At 46.4% G+C, this 21952-nt stretch overlaps 3 protein-coding genes across 7 annotated transcripts; 1 reads left to right on the top strand and 2 right to left on the bottom strand.

Annotated features, from left to right (window-relative positions):
- Positions 1–185: 185 nt before the first annotated feature.
- Positions 186–2988, bottom strand: mdh1b (malate dehydrogenase 1B, NAD (soluble)). Of its 3 annotated transcripts, XM_030755590.1 has the most exons (11): positions 2914–2988; positions 2738–2788; positions 2530–2642; positions 2314–2448; positions 2100–2242; positions 1851–2019; positions 1437–1776; positions 1208–1349; positions 701–873; positions 422–561; positions 186–303 (listed from the first exon to the last, which is right to left on the bottom strand). In XM_030755590.1, exons 2-11 carry the CDS (start codon positions 2757–2759, stop codon positions 265–267), a joined length of 1416 nt encoding a protein of 471 aa, XP_030611450.1. In that variant the 5' UTR covers positions 2760–2788; positions 2914–2988; the 3' UTR covers positions 186–264. The 3 variants fall into 3 exon arrangements, with proteins under 3 accessions (XP_030611450.1, XP_030611457.1, XP_030611466.1); XM_030755597.1 differs by having other exon boundaries at positions 1851–1983; positions 2738–2967; XM_030755606.1 differs by lacking the exons at positions 186–303; positions 2914–2988 and having other exon boundaries at positions 438–561; positions 680–873; positions 2738–2826.
- Positions 2811–16541, top strand: fastkd2 (FAST kinase domains 2). 3 transcript variants are annotated; one of them, XM_030755578.1, is made up of 12 exons: positions 2811–3052; positions 3705–4230; positions 4305–4408; positions 5277–5385; positions 5763–5886; positions 12478–12617; positions 12758–12930; positions 13094–13251; positions 13327–13563; positions 14532–14628; positions 15801–15915; positions 16316–16541. In XM_030755578.1, exons 1-12 carry the CDS (start codon positions 3036–3038, stop codon positions 16436–16438), a joined length of 1923 nt encoding a protein of 640 aa, XP_030611438.1. In that variant the 5' UTR covers positions 2811–3035; the 3' UTR covers positions 16439–16541. The 3 variants fall into 3 exon arrangements, with proteins under 3 accessions (XP_030611438.1, XP_030611430.1, XP_030611423.1); XM_030755570.1 differs by lacking the exon at positions 2811–3052 and adding an exon at positions 3177–3336 and having other exon boundaries at positions 3590–4230; XM_030755563.1 differs by lacking the exon at positions 2811–3052 and having other exon boundaries at positions 3177–4230.
- Positions 16542–17669: 1128 nt separating this feature from the next.
- Positions 17670–20983, bottom strand: LOC115797411 (uncharacterized). Its single transcript, XM_030753991.1, has 4 exons — positions 20713–20983; positions 19596–19904; positions 19353–19510; positions 17670–17961 (listed from the first exon to the last, which is right to left on the bottom strand). Exons 1-4 carry the CDS (start codon positions 20801–20803, stop codon positions 17851–17853), a joined length of 669 nt encoding a protein of 222 aa, XP_030609851.1. The 5' UTR covers positions 20804–20983; the 3' UTR covers positions 17670–17850.
- Between the last annotated feature and the right edge of the window lie 969 nt (positions 20984–21952).

Genomic DNA, 21952 nt, shown 5'->3' with positions numbered 1-21952 from the left:
GCCAAGATGATGACAGCTTGGCAGATTTCCAAAGTGGGCGGGGCTTACTAGTTAACTAACTTACCAAAACAATACAAGGGGCAGTCCATTAGAAGAGAGTGAGCTATAACAGCTTGTTTCAGGGAATGAACTAAGGACTAGTATAACATAAATAAGAATTTGTTTATTTTTTAACTTTGAATCATGCAATGCTATTACAGTTGAGTCCCAAAATAAAAAAAAAAATGGACATGGAAATGAGCAGAGTAGCTTCAAACAACAGCTTTATTCAATCGGGCAACTCGCTGATCCAAACTGCTTTTCCTGAGAAATAAAATATAATGTTAATGCATTTTCCTTAAACTACTTGAATTACATTTAAGTGAGTGCAAAGTTTCTTATCTATGATAATGTTCTACATCTAATATTTGTGTAACTTCACCTGCTGCAGTTCACTTGCTGAGAGCTGAAGTCTGCGCCTGAGTTCCTCTCCAATGGACACATCAAACATTACAGACCATTTGCCATCTGTGAAGGTAACTGGAACTGAGAAGACAATACCATCTGGGAGATTGTAATGTCCTACCAAAAAAAAAAAAAAAAAAAAAGCAAGCTAGATCACTCAAAATCAGATGGTTTAAATCTAATTTAAAATGTTTGCTAGAGCTTCATCATTCTAACATCTGGGTCTGTCACACACTGTGCTTGGCTGCTTCTTAACCTGGGCAAAGTACACCCAGAGACAGAACATCTGGGCTGCAAGTGCCATTCCAAGCTTTCAAGACCGTGAGGATCCCATGGGCAGCTGATGTGGCAGCTACTCGGCCGGTCTTTGAAGTCACAGCTTCACGCTGACTGTGTACCAAGTGCTGAAAGTCTGTTTCCAACCATTTCCTGGAAGGGAGAAGAAGATTATGGCGTGTGCCAGCACAGGATGGGTTTCATCAGAGCAGGAAGCCTTCTGGACAGATGTATTGTGCAATCAATGTTTGCACAAGCTGAAGGCATGCCAGGGTTAGGGTTTGGTAATTTGATGGCAGGCCAGTGTCAGACCATATAATATCATATTTGTTTACACTGCCAAAGTACCAGTTGGGTGGTGCTAACCAATGAAATAAATCTAGGGCACCAGGAAATAACCACCTACACGTTTGAACAAGGAGTCTGAAATAATAATACTGTGCTAAAAAAATTAAAAAAAAATTAAGCTCTTTGTGTTGTTACAGACCTGTCATGAAAAATCTTCAGCAGTGGTTGGGAAAAGAAAGCCGGTCCTGTGATTGGCCCGTCATAGTTGAAAACTTTTGCCCTCTGCAGGTCAATATAGAAAATACCGCTGATATTTCCCCACACTATTACGTCTGTAATATCTGCAGGAGAAGAAGACAGAGAAGTGATTTCAGGGGCTAGTGCTAAAATGCAATGCAAATATGAGTCCAAGAATTCACAGTAGATACCTGATGCCCTCACGTTCATCTTCTTCCCAATTACAGCCTTGGCTTCGTTCTCTAGCTGAGTTGCAGCAGCCACAAACTGGTGGCTGTCAATGGAGTGTGCGCTATCCACAAGAAGTGAGCACCTCAGGTTGAGAAATGAGTCACCGGACACGATCACCTTCACCTCCTTGTTGGCTCTCGTGTCGATCAGTTGCCCGTATTCTCTGTAGCGTTCTGAGATCGCCTTTACTTTCTTCTTCACTTCCTCATCTTTATTCTTGCTATCGTGCCCCCCATCATCCAGAAGAAGAATGACATCCGCCTCCCTGAAGGCTCGCTCCAGATCCGTGTGAGTGGTCACCTGTAAATAAATGTCATTACATGACTTTGTTTTCTTTCTGAAGCAAGCAAACAAATGATCATATTTTAGTGCACCTGGTGGAGCGTACTGATTGCCAGTCCCTCAATCTCCAACCTCAGCCCCTGCAACTCCTCTTCATTCCCCTCCAGGTCCAGTAGATGGAGGCTGATTGCAGAAACCTTGGGGAACACCTCAGGGGAGAGCAGACTGGGGATCAAAACTTGGCATGTTGGGCTGAGAGCACTATAAAGATATATTAAACTCCTTAAAAGTTTCCAAAAGAGGAAATTGATCTTTCTCTTTGACTTTTAAGACAAACCCACCCAATAATCCATACGTGAAGAGGCTGAATAAGGCCGGCACGATGCTGCTCCTCTTTGATGAGGTTCAGCTTGGCCTCCAGATTCTCTGCTGCAACACTCAGCATCACATCTGTGGTCATGTCTGACGTGATTCCATAGTAATCCTATGCAACCATTGATTGATTTAAGACAGGTTCAAAAGTTAGGAAGTGACTAAGAAACTGTTTGTGTCTACCTGGCAGTGCTCTAGGAAGTCACTGAAGCCCCCTAAGAGCATCCCTTTGCCCCCTTGCTCCACCAGTTCCCTCCAAACCAAAGGAGAGCCTTGATGTTCCCAGCCATTTTTTTCACATGTGGCCTCCAGGAACTCCTGCCCAAAGAGAGGTCACACCGAGCTGACCGTAAGTCCTTCAATTAATGTGTCTAAAATGATCGTTTTACCACATAATACCTTCCACTCATGTGGGAGGATGGAGATCTTGTGGATCATCAAGTCTGGCAAACCTTGCTGGAGAGCGTCTGCTAAAAGCTCTGCTTTGGCATAATAAGGGCAGTCTGTTTTTCCTGTTGGGGTTAAAATTGTACAAACGAATACTTAGGTGTATGTACTTTCAATAATGGCAAATATTAAAGAGATTAAAATGAAAACCAAGCCTTACCGGCGAGTACAAATTTTGCCATGCTGTGCGTCTGGTTGAAAGTATCTGTTGCTAGGAGACAGATGTACGGCGTTACACTTATTTGAGTCCGTGTACGGCAAACACCTGAAAACTAAACCTACTTTCGGCTGGTCTTTTGTCACAAGAGGCCAGAACAGCGGTTAGAGCCGAATTACCTTCCTGACCCAAGCTCCGAAGAAATCTGTGTCTCCGGCTGGAATCGAACCAGCGACCTTTTGCTTGCCAAGCAAACGGTAAACCACAATAATATATATAAAAGTGTCGTGATGTCCCCGAAATGTCCAACATTAAAAGGTCAGTGCCATCACACTCATGTGAAATAGAAATACGTTCATATTTGTATATTTTATGTTTGTGTGCGCGTGCGTGTGTGCTTTCCACTATTTTGACAGTACGTGTTGACCGGGGGACGAAATATGGCAGCGCACACGGTGCCTACTAGCATGTGAGGAAGCTGCAGAGGAGTAGACTGTTAACTTTGTAGGATTGTGTACCTGTTCATCTCTTTGCTGAGCTACGGTTCTCTCCGATTTTACACCATCTGGCAGCTACAATGCGCCGGCTCCGGATACGTATTTGTATGTGTCTGCGGTTAGCGTCACTTAGCTAAAAGTAACCTGAAGGAGGCAGTTTGTTGACCTTGTTAGCTGCGTAGTCACATTACTTTGTAATTAAGCAGTTTTGGTAACTACCCATAATTAAGCGCATTTGTAGCCAAGAATTTGAAGTGCCAAGTAATCTAAATTGTAACTGCAGTCGTCATATTTCTACTTTATTTGACTCTAACTCCAGTTTTAGTAGAAGCTATTTGCTCTTCTTTGTGTTATTAAGGAGCAATGTCTGTGTGGGTGACAGAGGAGGTCATGAGATGGGGGCTGCGCTTTTGTAGCCGCAGGTCTCTTTGGCAACAACGCAGCTTCCTTTTGTCTGCATCACTTAAGGACAGGTGTGCTTCAAGTCAACAGTTCACCCACATTTGGAGCCCAAGGCAGAGTCAGACGTGGCTTTCTAGGAGTTCTGTCAGGTCAGTGAGGTTCTACTCACAGGGTGCCAATCACAGAGATGAGTTGGAAGAGAGGGATCATCTTCCCGCTCCACCTGCTGATACTGAGTTCGATGACGAGGCGTCACCTTTGAGACAGAGGAGGTCGCCTTTCTTAGATCACCTGCAGCACTGCGGCTCCCCTTCGGACGTGTTAGACCTCACCTGTAAGTACTCACCCACAGCTCGACAGGTCAGCAACTGCCTGACACACATGTGGGCCTCCTCTAAGAAGTTCTCAGAGGAGCAGCGACGCTATGAGCTGCAGCTGATGTTTGAGCATCCCGCTTTCGACCAGTTGTTGCAGAAGGCCATGAAGAGTGTGCAGCACATGCGCAATGAGGACGTGACTTACTCTCTCTTGAGTATGGTCAGTCTGGGTGTTCCTCAGCGTAGTCGAGTGGTCCAAACTTTTCTCCGAACCTGCCAGGTAGACTGTCCACTTGCATGTGCTGAATTTTTGTTTTTCTGTGCACACAAATATGTCTTCTTATTCACCAACAGGAGAAACTGAATGACTTTGATGAGAAGAGTCTGTCCATCTTGGCCTCCAGTCTGAAGCATATGGAGGACAGCGCCAATGTTGTTGCACTCAAGCAGGGCATAAGGTATCAAGTCATGGAAAAGAGGTCTAACCTCAATGAAACACTATATTGCCAACAGTATTCACTCACCCATCCAAATCATTGAATTCAGGTGTTCCAATCACACGTGGAATTCCTGAGAGTCCTGGAACTCCTTACCCGTAACACAGAGCCATCGCCGCCAAAACGCCTGTGCAAGCGCACTAATCATTCCTGTAATTATGCAACAGTTCTTCCTGTTGGAAAAATTCAAATGGTCTCTGAAAGCTAAGAAATTATGCTTTACACCAAACATATGGTTATTACGTTAATTGTTGCTGGAAGTCTACAAATGGCGGGACATTTTAAACACGTGTTGGCAGCGACATGCCCGGTGTTAAGGGGTGAATGCTTCAGCATACCAACACATTTTGGACAATTTGATGCTCCCAACTTTGTGGGAACAGTTTGGGAATGGCCCCTTCCTGTTTCAACATGGCTGCACACCAGTGCACCAAGCAGCTCCATAAAGACATGGATGAGTGAGTTTGTGTGTGGAAGAACTTAACTGGCCTGCACAGAGTCCTGACCTGAACCTGATAGAACACCTTTGGGATGAATTAGAGCGCAGACTGTGAGCCAGGCCTTCTCTCCAACATCAGTGTCTGACCTCACAAATGGGCTTTTGTTCCCATAAACACTCCAAAACCTTGTGGAAAGCCTTCCCAGAAGAGTTGAAGCTGTTACAGGTGCAAAGGGTGGGCCGACATCATGTTAAACCCTATGGATTAAGAATGGATGTCGCTCATGTTCATATTCGTGTGAAGGCAGATGAGTGAATACTTTTGGCAATATAGTGTACCGCTAACTGTAAAGTCACGTTACAGTGATGTTGACTTTTTGTGTGCCTTAGGCTGGTAGTTGAGGCCCGTCTTCCCAGCATAAAGAGCGTAATGGCTCTCCAGACCATGATGCGTATGCTGGGAAAAGATGCCCCAAAGGAACTCAAATGGAAACTAGAGGTTAGTTTCCTGTTCTTATTTTGGATCTTATTTGGCATTTATAGCCCTTTTTTTAAATATTCTCCATGTTTATGAATGAGCGCTCATGTGCAGTTGTGTATTTAGCTGCTCCCCATTTCCTGCACACAGTCTGTGCAGTGTCTAAAGAAGAAGTTTTAATCCTTAAGTGACGATATTCAAATTGTAGCCATCAAATATTTAGTGTATCGCTACTGTGCATGTAAAATATTTCTACTGAAAGATGCCCTCAGCTGTTCTTCATTTTGCCTGATATTTGCCTACTTGTGTAATATTTTTGTGCATTTAGTACAGCTTAATTAACAGCCAATAGTTCAAAAATACTTAACATTTAAAACTGGCCGTACTGCTTCCTCCAGAAAAAGGCCTTATCGATGACAGACCAGTTCAGCCTGCCCAATGCTCAATACATGATTTCCACTATGGCCGCAATGGGTTTCTTCTCAAAGCCGCTGCTGGATGTCTGCAGTAAAAAAATCACAGGTAAGACCTTCTGCACTAAAAAGAGTGCAGTTAAATAGAAGGTGTGTACTGCTACTTAAATTTAGTTAGTTTCTAGAGTGGAGCTGCTCATTTCAGTTTAGTTTTTATTGTTTGAAAATGAAAATTATTGGTTTTAGTCTTTTTAATTATTATTGTTTGGAGGGCAAGTGTCAGAGGCAAGGTTTAGTAAAATCAGGACAGGTATTACAGGAAAAACAAAAAACTTTTTGAAAGCAGTTGACTCGCAGTCTTGTAGCCATCCAGATTCTCAATAAACACGTGCATCGGTGCCTCATCGGGCAAGTTGTAATAACATTTTTAGTCTAAATTTTTATTTTATTTGTTATTTTTTCAAGTTCACAAAATCAGTTTTAATTTCTTTCAAATTCTTAGTTTTTATTTTTATTTTAGTCAATGAAAATGATTTTTTTACATCTAATTTTTTTTGTTTTTGTTTGTTTGTTTGTTTTTTTTCGTTAGCTATAATAACCTTGCTTTTGAGATTAGACTTTGATGAAGCAACAAAAGAGAGCAAAGTTCCAGCTAATTTCCACACATACACGTGTGAGTAAGAGGCAGGCAGGTGGAAAGGTGAAGATACAAGGAGGAGAGGTAGTGAAGGTGGATGAGTTTAAATACCTTGGGTCAGCCATCCAAAGCAATGGGACAGTGCACAAGAGAGGTGAAGAAGAGAGCGCAGGCAGGGTGGAGGCGAGTGTCAGCGGTGATTTGTGACACAAGGACGGCAGCGAGAGTGAAAGAGAAGGTTTACAAGATGGCAGTGAGACCTGCTGTGATGGATGGTTTGGAGATGGTGGCACTGAAAAAAAGACAGGAGGCCGAGCTGGAGGTGACAGAACTGAAGATGTTAAGATTTTCCTTGGGGGAAGTAGAAATGAGTACATCGGAGGGACAGATCAGGTTGAGCGCTTTGGAGACAAGGTTAGAGAGACGAGGCTGAGATGATTTGGTCCATGTGCAGAGGAGAGATGGTGGATATTATTGGAGAAAGAATGATGAACCCGGAGCTGCCAGGCAGGAGAAAAGAAGGAAGACCACAGAGAAGATTCATGGATGTGGCGAAGGAGGTCATGCAGAGGGTTGGTGTGAGAGAGGGGGGATGCAGGGAGAGGGTGAGATGGAGGCAGATGATCCGCTACAGTGACCCGTAAAAGGACCTGAGCTGAAAGAAAAAGAAGACCTGAAATGAAGACCTGCTCAGTGTGTTTAATCAGAAAGTGTCATGGCGTGTGTGTGTGGCAGGCAGAATTGGACCCCAGGATGCAGACTCAAAAAAACAGGATTTATTGGAAAAATACAAAACAAACCTATACTGGGAAGGAACTAAACAAAAACCTGAGGAGGAGCAGGGAGACACACAGCGAGGGAACACTGAAGACGACGCGACAGAGAACAAAACAAAACTGAGGGCTTAAGTACACACTGGGTAATCAGGGCAAGAGGAAACAGCAGGGAACAACAGGTGAAGCAAATGAAACTAACAACATGGGAAGCAAAACTAAACACAAAGCACAGGGAACATACGACTGTCAAAATAATACAGGAAGTGACTAACCAAGGCGCACGCAGACTACATACGGGGGACTGGCACACAGACACGGGGCAGAGACACAGACTAGTCACAACACTAGGAATAAACTCAACATGAAAACACAGGAGGTCAGGGACAAGACATCATGACAAGAACATGGAGCAGGGGAGACAGGGACGAGGGGAACAAACGTATCAAAACAACTGAAAAACAACAAAACTCAGGGAAGACAGAACTAAACACAAAATGCTGGGCAGACGGCCCAGGACCATGACAGCACCCCCCCCTCAAAGGCCGGCCCCCGCCGGCCAAAACAGGAAACAAAACCAGACCAGGGAGGGAGGCGGGGGACCAGGACGGAGGGACCGGAACAAAAACAAAACCAGGCAGGGAGCAACAAAGGCAGGGAGCAAAACATCAAAAATCACAATGTCAGAACAAAAACAGCAGGGGCACAAGGCCGGGACAAAGTCCAAAAACAGGGACAAAACACAGGAATGAGAAAAAAAACAACTGGATGAAACAAAAAGCGACGGCACAAGGCCGGAGAGCTCCAATGTCCAAAACAGGGGGTCAAAACAAGGAACAGTTCAGGAGCTATGACAAAAACAGAAACAAAAAGAGCAACGGCCAGGGGGAACAAACAGTCCATAGTTCAGGGGGCCGTCCAGGCCAAGGGGCCAAAAAGCAGAGTCCAAACCTCTCAGGCGGGCGACCGCGGCTCCAGCGGCGGCGACGAGGAGTCGTGGCAGGGGGCCGACCGCGGCACCAGCGGCGGCGACGAGGAGTCGAGGCAGGGGGCCGACCGCGGCACCAGCGGCGGCGGCGAGGAGTCGAGGCAGGGGGCCGACCGCGGCTCCAGCGGCGGCGGCGAGTCGTCGAGGCAGGGGGCCGACCGCGGCTCCAGCGGCGGCGGCGAGTCGCCGAGCCTGGGGGCCGACCGCGGCTCCAGCGGCGGCGGCGAGGAGACGAGACTGGGGGCCGACCGCGGCTCCAGCGGCGGCGGCGAGACGAGACTGGGGGCCGACCGCGCTCCAGGCGGCGGCGGCGGCGAGACGAGGCTGAGGGCCGACCGCGCTCCAGGCGGCGGCGGCGGCGAGACGAGGCTGAGGGCCGACCGCGCTCCAGGCGGCGGCGGCGGCGAGACGAGGCTGAGGGCCGACCGCGCTCCAGGCGGCGGCGGCGGCGAGACGAGGCTGAGGGCCGACCGCGCGCCAGGCGGCGGCGGCGGCGAGACGAGGCGGAGGGCCGACCGCGCTCCAGGCGGCGGCGGCGGCGAGACGAGGCTGAGGGCCGACCGCGCTCCAGGCGGCGGCGGCGGCGAGACGAGGCTGAGGGCCGACCGCGCTCCAGGCGGCGGCGAGACGAGGCTGAGGGCCGACCGCGCTCCAGGCGGCGGCGGCGAGGCGAGACTGAGGGCCGACCGCGCTCCAGGCGGCGGCGGCGAGGCGAGACTGAGGGCCGACCGCGCTCCAGGCGGCGGCGGCGAGGAGACCAGACTGGGGGCCGACCGCGCTCCAAGCGGCGGCGGCAAGACGAGGCAGGAGGCTCGAACCGAGCCCGACGCTCCAACTGAGCGTAACCCTTGGGCTTCAAACACGGCTCCGACTGAGCCGGACCCTTGGGCTGAACGGGGCCTACAAGGTGAGGCTCCGAATGTGCAGGCTGGGTCTGCGGTGTAGGGCACACAGCTACTTCACTGAGCAGCTGGGGCTGCTTGGGGGATGGACCAGGTGCATGTGATGGTGGGTGCGTGGAAGCTAACACTATGGAGGGCGAGGGAGCTGACGCTATGGAGGGCGAGGGAGCTGACGCTATGGAGGGCGAGGGAGCTGACGCTATGGAGGGCGAGGGAGCTGACGCTATGGAGGGCGAGGGAGCTGACGCTATGGACTGTGACTGCAGGGAGGCTGAGGGACCTAGGGGGACCGAGGGACCAGGAATGGAAGTACAGGAGGGAACTAAGGAGACTAAGGGGACCTGAGAGACTAAGGGAGCTGAGGGAACTAAGGCTGACACTGAGGGAGCTGACACGGAGGGAGCTAGGAGTGTGGAAGCTGAGGACGGGGAAGCTGACACTGGGGAAGCTGACTGCGGGAGAGGTGAGGGGACCGAAGCTAACTGCGGGGAAACTGGAGTCGGGGGAGCAGGAACAGAGGAGACTGGGACTGAGGCTGCAGGGGGAACCACAACGAAAGGAGCTGAGGGACCAGAGGAGGGAACAAAAGGGACCAAAACTGACGGGACTGAAGCTAAGGGAACTGGCACTAGGGGCCGCGTGGAAGCAGGCCGGGAGACGACTGGCTGCGTGGAAGCAGGCCGGGAGACGACTGGCTGCGTGGAAGCAGGCCGGGAGACGACTGGCTGCGTGGAAGCAGGCCGGGAGACGACTGGCTGCGTGGAAGCAGGCCGGGAGACGACTGGCTGCGTGGAAGCAGGCCGGGAGACGACTGGCTGCGTGGAAGCAGGCCGGGAGACGACTGGCTGCGTGGAAGCAGGCCGGGAGACGACTGGCTGCGTGGAAGCAGGCCGGGAGACGACTGGCTGCGTGGAAGCAGGCCGGGAGACGACTGGCTGCGTGGAAGCAGGCCGGGCGCTAGGGAGAGCCGGCTGCGTGGAAGCAGGCCGGGCGCTAGGGAGAGCCGGCTGCGTGGAAGCAGGCCGGGCGCTAGGGAGAGCTGAAGGGACTACTGGGAACTGAGGGACTGAGGGACCAGAAGTGGAAGTAGAGTAAGGGACTACGGGGACCTGAGGGACTACGGGGACCTGAGGGACTACGGGGACCTGAGGGACTACGGGGACAGAGGGCACAGAGGAAACCGAGGAGACTGCGACTAGAACTGAAGATGAAACTAAACTGATTGGAGAGACCAAGGGATTTAAGGGAAGTGACGCCACTGAAGGGGGCAAAGCTGAAGCACTGGCTGTGGGGACCGGGGAAGCTGACTGGACTGAGGTGACTGAGGACGAGGGGACTGAGGCGACTGAGGACGAGGGGACTGAAGCTGAGGAGGATGAGGGGACTGAGGTGACTGAGGACGAGGGGGCTGAAGCTGAGGAGGATGAGGGGACTGAGGTGACTGAGGACGAGGGGGCTGACGCTGAGGAGGATGAGGGGACTGAGACTAAAACTGAAGATGAAGGGACTGGAGGTGAAACTAAACTGACCAAGGGGATCACAGAAAGAGAAACCACTGGAGGGGGCAAAGCTGAGGCAGGGTGAACTAGAGCGGCTGGAGCTGCTGCTGACTGAGGGCGAGCAGGCTGAGAGCTAGGGAGAGCTGACTGCGTGGAAACTGACTGAGAGCTAGGGAAAGCTGAGGCTGAGGGAGCTGAAGCGGGGAGAGCTACAGAGGCTGACTGAGGGAGCTGGGGCTCTGATGGGAGTGGCTCGGAGGCTGCTACAGTGGTCTGTGGTGCAGGCGGCGTGGGTAACTGTGGTGCGGCTGCTGGTGATGCTGAAGACAGAGAGTTCAGTGCTCTAATCTGTGCCTCCACACGAACAGCAGAAGCCATCCAGCCGGCAATAGTGGGTGACAGCAATAAGCGAGGGTGGGTGTCTAAGAGACTGAGCACAGCAGAAAATCCAATGGAAAAGGCTTTCGAGTCAGTACAGTTATAAATCCGGGAGGAGATTCTGAAGAATCTTCGAACCTCTGGCCCAAGTTCCCGGTCCAAGAAGACGGAAGCATCTGCAGGATCCATTGGAGGGCTGGCAGAGTCAATACAGGACATCTCTCTCACAGTGACTGATTCCTGCTTCTTGTCATGGGTTGCTGGCTCCGTGCTCCTCTTCCGGAATCGCGAGCGCTGCTTCCGCGTCTTAGGGAGAGGAAGGGAAGCAGAGCTGGCAAGAGAAGCAGCAGGCAAAGGACTGTCTGATGAGGAAGTGAGCCCGCCCAGCCTTTTCCCGAAAGGTTCGGGCGGGGGCGAATCTGATGCCAGGGAGAACCTGCCCAGCTTAATCCCTAAAGGCTGGGGCAGAGGTGGGGCAGTGGTATCGGGCGGTTGCTGCAGTGCGGCTGATGAACAGGGCTGTGGTGGCGGAGGTGGAGAGAGCGGCAAGCTCTGACGCGGAGACCCTTTAACCCAGCTGGAGTCTCCCCAAGCGCGGTGAGAGCGGCGGAGCTGTCCCTCATACTCGGGAGCCAGCCACGGCTTCCTCCTCACCACTTCCTGCAGGTGAGCTTGCACAGCTAGCTGCCGTTCACACAGGTCTGAGTCCGCGGGGTCTTTGAAATGGTCGCGTCGTTCTGTCATGGCGTGTGTGTGTGGCAGGCAGAATTGGACCCCAGGATGCAGACTCAAAAAAACAGGATTTATTGGAAAAATACAAAACAAACCTATACTGGGAAGGAACTAAACAAAAACCTGAGGAGGAGCAGGGAGACACACAGCGAGGGAACACTGAAGACGACGCGACAGAGAACAAAACAAAACTGAGGGCTTAAGTACACACTGGGTAATCAGGGCAAGAGGAAACAGCAGGGAACAACAGGTGAAGCAAATGAAACTAACAACATGGGAAGCAAAACTAAACACAAAGCACAGGGAACATACGACTGTCAAAATAATACAGGAAGTGACTAACCAAGGCGCACGCAGACTACATACGGGGGACTGGCACACAGACACGGGGCAGAGACACAGACTAGTCACAACACTAGGAATAAACTCAACATGAAAACACAGGAGGTCAGGGACAAGACATCATGACAAGAACATGGAGCAGGGGAGACAGGGACGAGGGGAACAAACGTATCAAAACAACTGAAAAACAACAAAACTCAGGGAAGACAGAACTAAACACAAAATGCTGGGCAGACGGCCCAGGACCATGACAGAAAGTGTATATTTTTACTTTCATTAAAAGCGGTATTAAATCAGTCTTGAGAAGCCTTCAATTTAACCAGCTAATACCCATAAACACCCTGTAAATAGCTGATGATTGTAGAAATAAAGGAATTATATTTTGCATGGATTCATTAAAATAGCCTCAAATTGAATTTAACGTTGGCTCTTTTCCACTTCTGGGTTAGAGAACATCCACGGCATCCCCTTCAACAGATTTTTGAAATTGCTGCAGTCCTGTAGGGAGCTCCTCTACAGAGATGCACATCTGCTCACCAGCATCTCAGATTATGTCGCTTCCTCACTGGACATTTGGACCAACAAGCAGGTGCTGCGACTGACAACTGTCTCCTGACCTTCTTTGTTAATGTTAAATATGTCATCCTCTGTTTTTAACAGGATTAGGAATATCACATGACATTTGCCTGTATTCCTGATTTCCTGATGCTCTTGCTTCTTTCTGTTTAGCTGCTTCTCTTTCTGTCTACGTTTGAGAGCCTCGTCTTCTGCCCCGCGCCCTTAATGGAGGCTTATGCTGAGAGAGTGATTGCCAACCCTGACGTCCTGACGCTTAAAGACCTGCTCTGTGTCCTCAAGGTGTATTCCTCTCTGAGCTACGATCTGCAGGACAGAAGACAACAGTACGTCACCCAAAGGGAGTGCGAGAAATGCAACAAATAGGCCGATCACAGCTGAAAACAGGCACAGCTGTTAGTTTGCTGGTTTTTGAACTTTAACACAAACACGTCCCCCTCTCTGTGACCTAATTGCTGCTCGTCTTTGTTGGGTTTCTTGCTGCTGCAGGTTTCTCGATAGTCTCAGCCATGTCCTGAGCTCCTATTTGCCCAAGATATCTGCGTTTGAGTTGTTGAAGGCAGTTTACTTTCTCTGTTTGTTGGGGCACTTCCCTTATGCACCACTGGAGCAGCTCCTGCAGAGTAGCGTGCTGGAGAAGCTTTCAGGTAAAACGCTTAACTTTGACTGCCGCTGTCCTACGCCTGGGTTTTGTGGCCCTTACTACTCATTTTCTTCCTCAGCTTCAAAGTTTCCCCACAGCCAGGAGAGAATGTTTCAGACAGTGGACGTGTGCCTCCGTATTGACCGTCCTCCTCTTCCCCGGCCCCTAACTGTCCCTGCATCAGTCCTGGGAGACCGCACCCCCAGCAGTCCATCGGTCAACCGGCGGCTCTCGCAGGACCTGCAGAGTGTGCTGGGGGAGCAGGCGCACACCACGCTACAGGAAGGGGTGGTGCTGGAAAATTTCTATTTCATAGGTAAAAAAAAGCTTTTTAAGGCAAGTTTGTTAAGTATAGCTTATTCTCTCCACAAAGGAAACTTTTTCTCCTGTGCTGTTTAATCCTTCTGGTGTTTTGGTGTGAATTGCCCAGATTTGGAGACTGTAGAAAAGTCTGAGTTCTCTTGAATGTGATGGAAATAATGGCCTCAAAGTGCCAAAAAGTCACAGCTTTTAGCCACTGTGCTGCTCACTACTGATATTGGCTTCTCTTTAAGCTTAGATTCGGATTGAAACCAGCGATGTCTTTTTCCGGACAGCAATAATGCAAATAGTTCCAAAAAGCTCGTTGTGAGCAGTTAATATTGGTACTACTTTATTTTTCCCGTCTACATCCTGTTGTCTCTTAAAGGTAGATGGACGCTTTAGTCTGCAGAGTGATGCAGATACAGAGTGGAGTTAGAATAGAAATAGATATCAAGTTCTTCAGATTTCAGCAGAGGGCAGCATAATGGCTAAAATCCATTAGATCATGTTAAGTTTGAATTGAGGGAAACACTAGCTAAAGCATTTCCTGCTGATCTAAGAGAGCCACCAGGCAGAACAGAGTACGTAGGGACTTAAATTCACTTCTGAAGCAAAGGGATTGGAGTAAACTGTGACAGAGAAGGCTCCAAACCTTTGAGCAGATTAAATCAAGCAAGGATGAAAAAAGCTTTTGGCCTTAAAAATTACAGTAAATGGTCTCCACAGCTCCCAGATTCTCAGTGTCATTAAAAACTTGCTCCTGACCCGACTTTCCTGAAATGTATTGCAGTCCACAAATTCAAAATGAGCTTATATTTAAAAAAAAAAAAAAACTCTACAATTTGACCATTTCGATATTTGACATATTGTTTTTTTTCCCCTTAAATATGCATTATTTGAATTAAATTTAACACTTTTTTAACAAGCTTCTATATGCTTGAGAAAACAGCTTAACCCGCTTTTGAACCTGGCCTCTCTCAGATGCTGCTGTAACCAAACCTGTGCCGATCCAAACCTCTGCGTCTGAGGCAAGCAGCTGTGCAGGGGAGCGGCGCTCTCCAGCAGAGAGCAGTCAGCGGTAAGATATCAGCGTTACCTTGCGGTCGACGGCATCACCGCAGTCGAGGCCCCGAACGCACGTACAGTCGTTTTATTTCCACTTTTTGTTTTTGACTTAAAGTGCTTATGCAACATTTGACAGGTGAAGAGGAAGTCGGGACTTTCTGTTCCGCCAGTGCCGGGCACTGACGCAACTATGTTACCGTGATCGGTAATATCTGATTTCACAACTGTGCACATGCAACAAAAGCACCACGAATCTATGAATCTGCAGGCACGTAAAGACCTCAGTCGGGCACTTCTTTGTAAAGAGCAGCAAGATTGTAAACAGCTGAAACTGAAAAATATTTGTGGTTAAAAAGCTTCATCATTTACTTACATTATTGACACATTATTGTGGGGAAAAAAATGTTTGCAACTACTCTAATTAACAATTTTACACATATATACAATTTCCTAAAGTTGCATCAGTTTGGTAAATGTAGATTAAGATGAACTTTTTAGAACTTTGTCATTCTTTACTTTTTCATGTTTTTTTTTTTTCATATTTTTGTGCCCATCTGTACTTTTTCTGCTCGGCTTTTTTCCCTGCGTATTTTGTTTCGCTCAACAAGGGCAGTCTCCTGAGGAGTACTTTATTTTAATATAATATGTATAGACTTAAATGAATTAGATTTCTTTTCTTTTTTTCTTAAATCACCAAAGTTGGGCAGTTACTGTGTCACAGCAGCCAGAACCTTAAACACAACCTGCAGCATAATAGTTTAATTACAGTAAAATAGCCATAACTGTCCATCTATTCTCTGTTTCCATTCACCGCGGGCACAGCCATCGATCGGAGCTGATTCAAACTATTGATTCAAACTGAATCATCTCTCCAGCTCTTAATTTCTGCTTCGTTGAACTTTCTTACACGAGAACCTTAATGAAAAGTAAAACCCAAACTACGACAATGGTGCTGAGTTAATAATCTCTGTAGTTAAGCAGAGGAAGTCAAAAAGACCAAATTGCTTTTCCTCAGCAAAAATAAAGGCACTATCATCTCGATCTGTTGATCAGGTTTGAGATCTTTGTCTTTCAGTGATGTTCCTCTATGAAAACATGCAACCAAATTCAAATTTTGACCTGTTTTTTTTTTTTTTTTTTTTTTTTTTAATTTTAAGCTGACAAACCATTCTCTTGATGTCTCAGAGTTGCAGTAATTTATGCACCACAGACTGGTTTTTGTTACGGCACACCCAATCCCCGCGGTCCCCTGGCTGTGAAGGTTCGCCATCTGAAGATCCTGGGATATAACCCTGTCCTGGTGAGACTTTGCCATCTTCACGGGATATTTTTGCATGTAAAAGATGTCTCTCCACTTATTTACCTTCTTTAAGTAGCTCAGCACCTTTACCTGAGCTTACACACGTATTGATTTTTGTATTAGATTTGGATTAGAAAGCAGATTATTGCTAATATCGGCTTGCGCTTCCTTCCACCTGCACTCACTCAGACATTAGCTGTTTATTAGAATTCAGGTCATAAACACTTAGAATCATCTCCTGAACTTTTAGGTTTAAAATCCTAAAATTTGGAAGGGAAACTGCAGTATTGTGCTTTCAGATTTGCTCAGTTTTACTTCATAAAACTCCAGTAATGGCAGAAGTATCAGTGTTGAATTTATCACAGTGGAAGGTTCATGTGATCCTTATCCTGTTCTCCAGGTAACGGAGCAGGACCTGCAGTCCGAGTCTGAGGAAAAGAGGATAGATTTTCTCAGGGGACGAATTTTTCCAGAACACCACACGTCAGAAACACAACCTGAAAAGGAGCACCTGGGATCCTAAAGTGTTAAAATGAAATCAAAGAGGCTTATCATCATGCTCACCAGTTTTGTGGTAGTATTTAAAGCTTTGTTATTGATTAAGAAGGAGAAAATAAAGTATTTAAAATGACTGTTTGGTCTCTGAATACATTTTAATGAAGAAAGATGAGGTACACATGAAGGGCAAACACATTTTTATTAAAATACTTGTAGAAAATAACTTTGACTACCTCTTTTAAAATAAAAGTAATACTCATTTATTTGTTTCCATTAGTAGATCGTTTGTGTGCATACAGTAGGGACATAATTTTGTATTTTTTTTCCCCCCTCTGGCTCAGTAACTTTTGCATTAAAGTAATTTAGAAGATTTCAGATAAGTTTTTACCGAAAACCTGAACTTTGGCTCACGCCTCCGGTTTTCGAGCTGCCTTTCTTCACTGGTGGATTGACTGCGTGGGAGGGGGAAGGGGAAAAAAATTATTTTATAGTCAGCATTAGTTTTAAATCATTTCATATAGCCCAAAAAAAAAAAAAAACACGGTTTCAAGGCCTAGCACAGACAATACGACATCTCGCTGATGCCTGCGGTAGCTGTAGAGTAAAAACCTGCTACCGAATGAAACCAATAAAGCCAGCGTGAGCGCCTGCAGTCACTGCACAGAAAGTGCAAGGTGAGCGAGGTAAAGGTGGCGTCCCTTTGAAGCTGCTACATCTGCAGAATGCACCGAGTCAAAAAAGACAGAAGAAGAAAAGAAAAAAAAAAAAGTGAGGAAGACAGGAAACGGTGCACGCTGTTACTGTTTGAAGTGTCTGCCGTTCCATGTTTATATCTGCTGCTCATCTGTCGGCGGCGCTAACTTTTGTGAGAAGATGTTCTCCTTTCTTAGAAACAGGAGCAGCAGTGAAAGGGAAGGGAAACGCTTTGTGGAGTGTTTTTGCGTGACGGTTGGGGTTTTTTTTTTTTTGACGCTGCCGTTTCGTGAGGCCTGTTAACTGATCGTGCGTGCCCTTCGGTCCGCAGTGTCGCACACTGATTTACACTTTAGCTGCGGTTAAGTCCCCTCAATCAGGCAGACACCACCTACTGTTTCGACCACAAAGATAGGGGTTCCCAATTACATCTGTGTGTGTGTGTGAGAGAGAGAGAGAGAGGCAAACTCAGTAAGTGAAACAGGAAGTGAGCAAAACCAGAAACCGGGGGTGTTTTTTATTTATTTATTAAGGTTTTTTTTTTTTGTTTAATACAGCCATTGTTTTAAAAGAAGAATGCTACTTTTGCTGCGTAGACACACAACCACTACAGGATATAAAAACAAAACAAAAAAAAAAAAACTGGCTCATAATTACGTGTTTATTAAGAAAAAAGCTACTGCAAAGGACAGTACCCGCATGTTTCTGTCTAAACTAAGCTGTGCAAATGATCCGCTGAAGTGATTAGAAGTGTTTCGGTATATTCTGAACACCTCTTTTCTTCCTGCGGTCCCTGGGCGCGATGGGTTTGGTGTTCATGTAGTCACTCTGGGATTCGGTCTTCTTCAACTTGTGCTGCAAAGAGACACAGAAAGACGGATGAGCGACCTCAGATCACACCGTTGTTGTTGTGCTTTAAAGCGGCTGGATGAGCTCACCGTCAGCCTGCTGCTGTTACCGGTGCTGCGGCAAAATGTAGAGATATTAATAAATCTGATTAAAATAGCCATTTCAATGTGCGTCTTGAACACTGTCAGAATGTTTTGTGCTTAAAAGTCGAGCCCTGCTCATGCAGTGAGAAGGAATTCATTAAACCATTAAACACTTCAATTTTTGTCTATTTCAGACTAAATGATTGACTATAAAAATATCATTATTTGTCAGTTTTAACTTAAAAAAATGTTTGGTTTTTAAGAACTGGGTTGTACCATCAAGTGGCTCACAGTCAGGGCGAATGATCTGTGTAATATTCACAGATGCTGCGCAGGGACGTGAAGGGGGCAATGAGTGAGTTTAGGGACCCGAAGTGTAGCTTGCATTCCATAATTTTAGTTTTTTAAAATTTCATATCATCATATTTCATTGGTTTTATATATATATATATATATGTGTGTGTGTGTGTGTGTGTTGTGTTTTAGGCCAAGAAAAATGTGGAAATACAAAAACATATAAGTAAACTAAAAAAGCAAAAGAGGAGAACGCTGATGGAAAACAGCTTACATTTTAAAATTAGAAGGAGAAAAAAAAGACCTTATATGTGACCAACAGAAACTGACTGATATAAATACAGAACTGGCTGCGTAGAAATGCATAAATGTTTCTGTTACAGCCGATAAAAGATTACAGGGTGTGCTCCTGTAATCTTTTTAAGGTTGAGTATTAAATAAACTGCTTTGCCGAGGTTACCAACCAATATTAGCCCATCACAGATGCTCTGCTTCTTTGTTCACAAGCAAAGGAGCCGGGTGCATAGAGATCTGGGTCTCCTCCGAGCCTTTTGTGGGCCAGGTGGGTGTGTGAACCACTAAGTTATGCAGCCCCTGGCTTTACAGACAAATACGCATCAATCTGTTTTTTCTCTGATACAAAAAGTTTGTTTTTGTTTGTTTTCTAACAAGAAATGATGAAATAGTCATTTAGAAATGGTGCCCCAACATAGTTCGTCCAGTGTAACACTTGCTGCGCTGTCTGCAGCACGTGCAGCAGAGTAGCATCACAGCTTAGCAGATGGTGGTGCAGACACAAGCGGTTCCTCAGTGTAAGTAACTAGTTTGTTAATGAATTAGTGGATGTTAAAAAAGGAAAAAAAAACCTCATCGTGCTCCTGTTTTAGCATTGCTGCACTGCCTGTAAATGTTTGCATATAAAGAATATTGGCGGATTGTTAAATATTCTAAGAGAATTGGCTACAAATGACTGTTTCAAGTCCTATCTTTCCTCTTGCACGTGCACCAGGAATATCTTACCCAGTTGATGAGTGCAATGATGGTGGCCGTTATAGCATAGATGCTGACAAGTGCAATCACTGCTATCCAAATCCATGGAATTTGTAGAAATTCTGGGGGTATCGTTGCTGAAACGTCTGGGAGATTAGTTGTGGGTCTTCCAGGTACGCGAGGGAATTCTGCAAAAAGCACATTCAGGAAGTGTTCAGTGTTCTGTACTGTAAATGATAGATTAAAACCTCGCCATCTCTTAGAACCCTTTACCTTTTACAAGCACAGGAGCGCCTTGTCTTTTTTCGAGGGGAGGGGGGTACGTCTTTGTGCTGTTGCATCTGTACAGACCGCTAATTTTGGGTCGTCCTCTGAGTGTGAAAAACCAACTCGAATTGTTTTTGTCAAGTTCCATACCGAGGTTTATATTTCCAGTACAGTTATTGGCCTGTTTGCACGTGTAGTTGTGAATCACCTCCTCGTCTTTGAGAAGGTAAAACATAATTTCGTCTTCTTCGGATGGAGTGTGCGGGCACGGCACAGTCACGATGCCGTTTGCAGGCACGCGCTTCAGTATAATATCTGGAGAGAGAAATGTGATAAATTATTGTGAAATGTAATTTTTAATTTCTGATCATAAATGCCTCTTAAACACACGGCATGTTGTATTTTTTTTTTTCTTTCTTTCAAACATTATCTTGATCTAAGGCTTGGAAAAACACTGCCAGAAACCAACAACCAAAGACTTTGCAAAGGAAACGTCTGAGGCTCCTGCAAAGAATGAAATATTTGCATTTAATTCCCCTTACTGAAATTCAGGCTTTGAAAACAGTCATTTCAGAGCAACTCCACCCCCACATGGAATTTGTTTGATATCAGCACATTTACCTCTTTCAGACAAAGTCACATTTCACATGAAAAACAAAATGTGTGATGCGAGTGGCAGACCTGAGTCAGACATGCATTTATCCCTGTAACACATGAACCGCATGCAATTTAGTGACATATGTCTTTATTGCACGGATATATGCTGAAATGCATGCCTGCTGAGCTACAGCAGGGTGACCTTGGGTACTAAAGAACCGATAATCGCGTGTTCTTTTTTAAACTTAACCCCTACATATTTTATGTGTCTAATCATTAAATGAAGCAAACTCGAGTAGTTGAAACATCAGATGTAGTTCAGTGATCTAAAGGCATTAAATACACAAGTTCTACTGCAGTACTCATTAGAGTACAGATCTCAGTGTTTACAAGTTAAACCAAGCAGTCTTATTGAACCCACACATGCACAAGTCTTTCGGATTGTTAAGCAGTAAAGTACCACCTGTATATATGAATTAGTATAAGCTAGATTCCAGCGTGCAATAATTCACTGAGGTCTGCTTACCGTTGCAGTGACACTTGGCGTCACTTTGAGGCTGAGCAGTATGACATAACTTGCAAACCAGAAAGAATATGAACATCCACGAAATTCTCATCTTCCACGCCAAGAGTGGGAATTTGCCTCCAGTAGAATGATGCCCCTCAAGGCTTCCCCCTCATCACCTAAAACCTCCCAGCTCCTCCAGCAGCTTGCAGGAACTGTGCTCGGCAGAGAAATCTGATCCGTTATTCCGATTTCATCATGCACGTGTTCTTTTGACTGTAATGCAGTCTATCCTTGCTCTGCTTCTCTCTAAAAGCACTCCCACGGTGCAGCGGTGACTGAGCCTCACAAACACACCCTCTCTTGACAGAAAACATCCTGTGGCAGAAAAAAAAAGAAAGAAAGAAAGAAAGAAAGAAAGAAAACGCCTCCTCTGCTGAAGTTTCCGCTGTTTCCCAGAGTTTGTGACCTTTTATGCCATCGGCTTGCTTAATGTTAGTACTGTGCATGTGTAGATAGGACAACTACTGCATTAGAGGTGACAGTAACCGATTAGCAAAGTGGTTTAAAAAAAAAAAAAAAAAAGGAGTATGGGATCATTGTGAATGTGAATGTTTGAGCTGGAGGAGTATGACAGGACTTGGGCTGCTCCTCTGAAGGTGGAGTGTCCAACGGTGTGACCCTGTGTGCCACCCGGGAAAGTTTACTGAACACGATAAAAAGCACCAGCAGGCACTGAGCTGCTTTGTGCGAGAGCCAAAGTGTCATTACAGGAAAGGCTGACTGGCAGAGAAAAGGCACTTAGGAGAAGTGAATAGTCTACACCTTATGAGTCACTGTTTAGAGCGCAAGCAGTGACACAGTTACTACAGTAACGGGGGGGGGGGGGGGACTTGTGTGCTGTACATGTTTCTTGTCAGCAGATTGATTGTAACCGTTTTCCGAGGTGTTTCACCAAGACCTTTGACATTTCTGATGGTGTCAATAAAAAGCTTCACAGGGGATGCTGTCATTTAAGTGCAATGTATATTCTTGTCCGCTAGATGGCCACAAAACATTTAAATTACCGATTACAATCGGCCATCGTCACAGGTTGTGGCAAATATTAGTTACACAGTTGCAGCAATTTGGCGTTTCTTTTTAGATATGTACATGAACATGGAATCTAGGCCTTTAATGACAGGGTGGAAAGCGTTTATTTTGTATGCTAACACATGCTGAGAGATTCACATGGGATTGTAAAATAAAGATTAGGGCTTTA

Source organism: Archocentrus centrarchus, chromosome 2 (assembly GCF_007364275.1).
Source record: "Archocentrus centrarchus isolate MPI-CPG fArcCen1 chromosome 2, fArcCen1, whole genome shotgun sequence".
Classification (NCBI taxonomy): domain Eukaryota; kingdom Metazoa; phylum Chordata; class Actinopteri; order Cichliformes; family Cichlidae; genus Archocentrus; species Archocentrus centrarchus.
The sequence above is the reverse complement of the archived record's forward strand: the minus strand, read 5'-3'. Positions and strand labels throughout refer to the sequence as shown.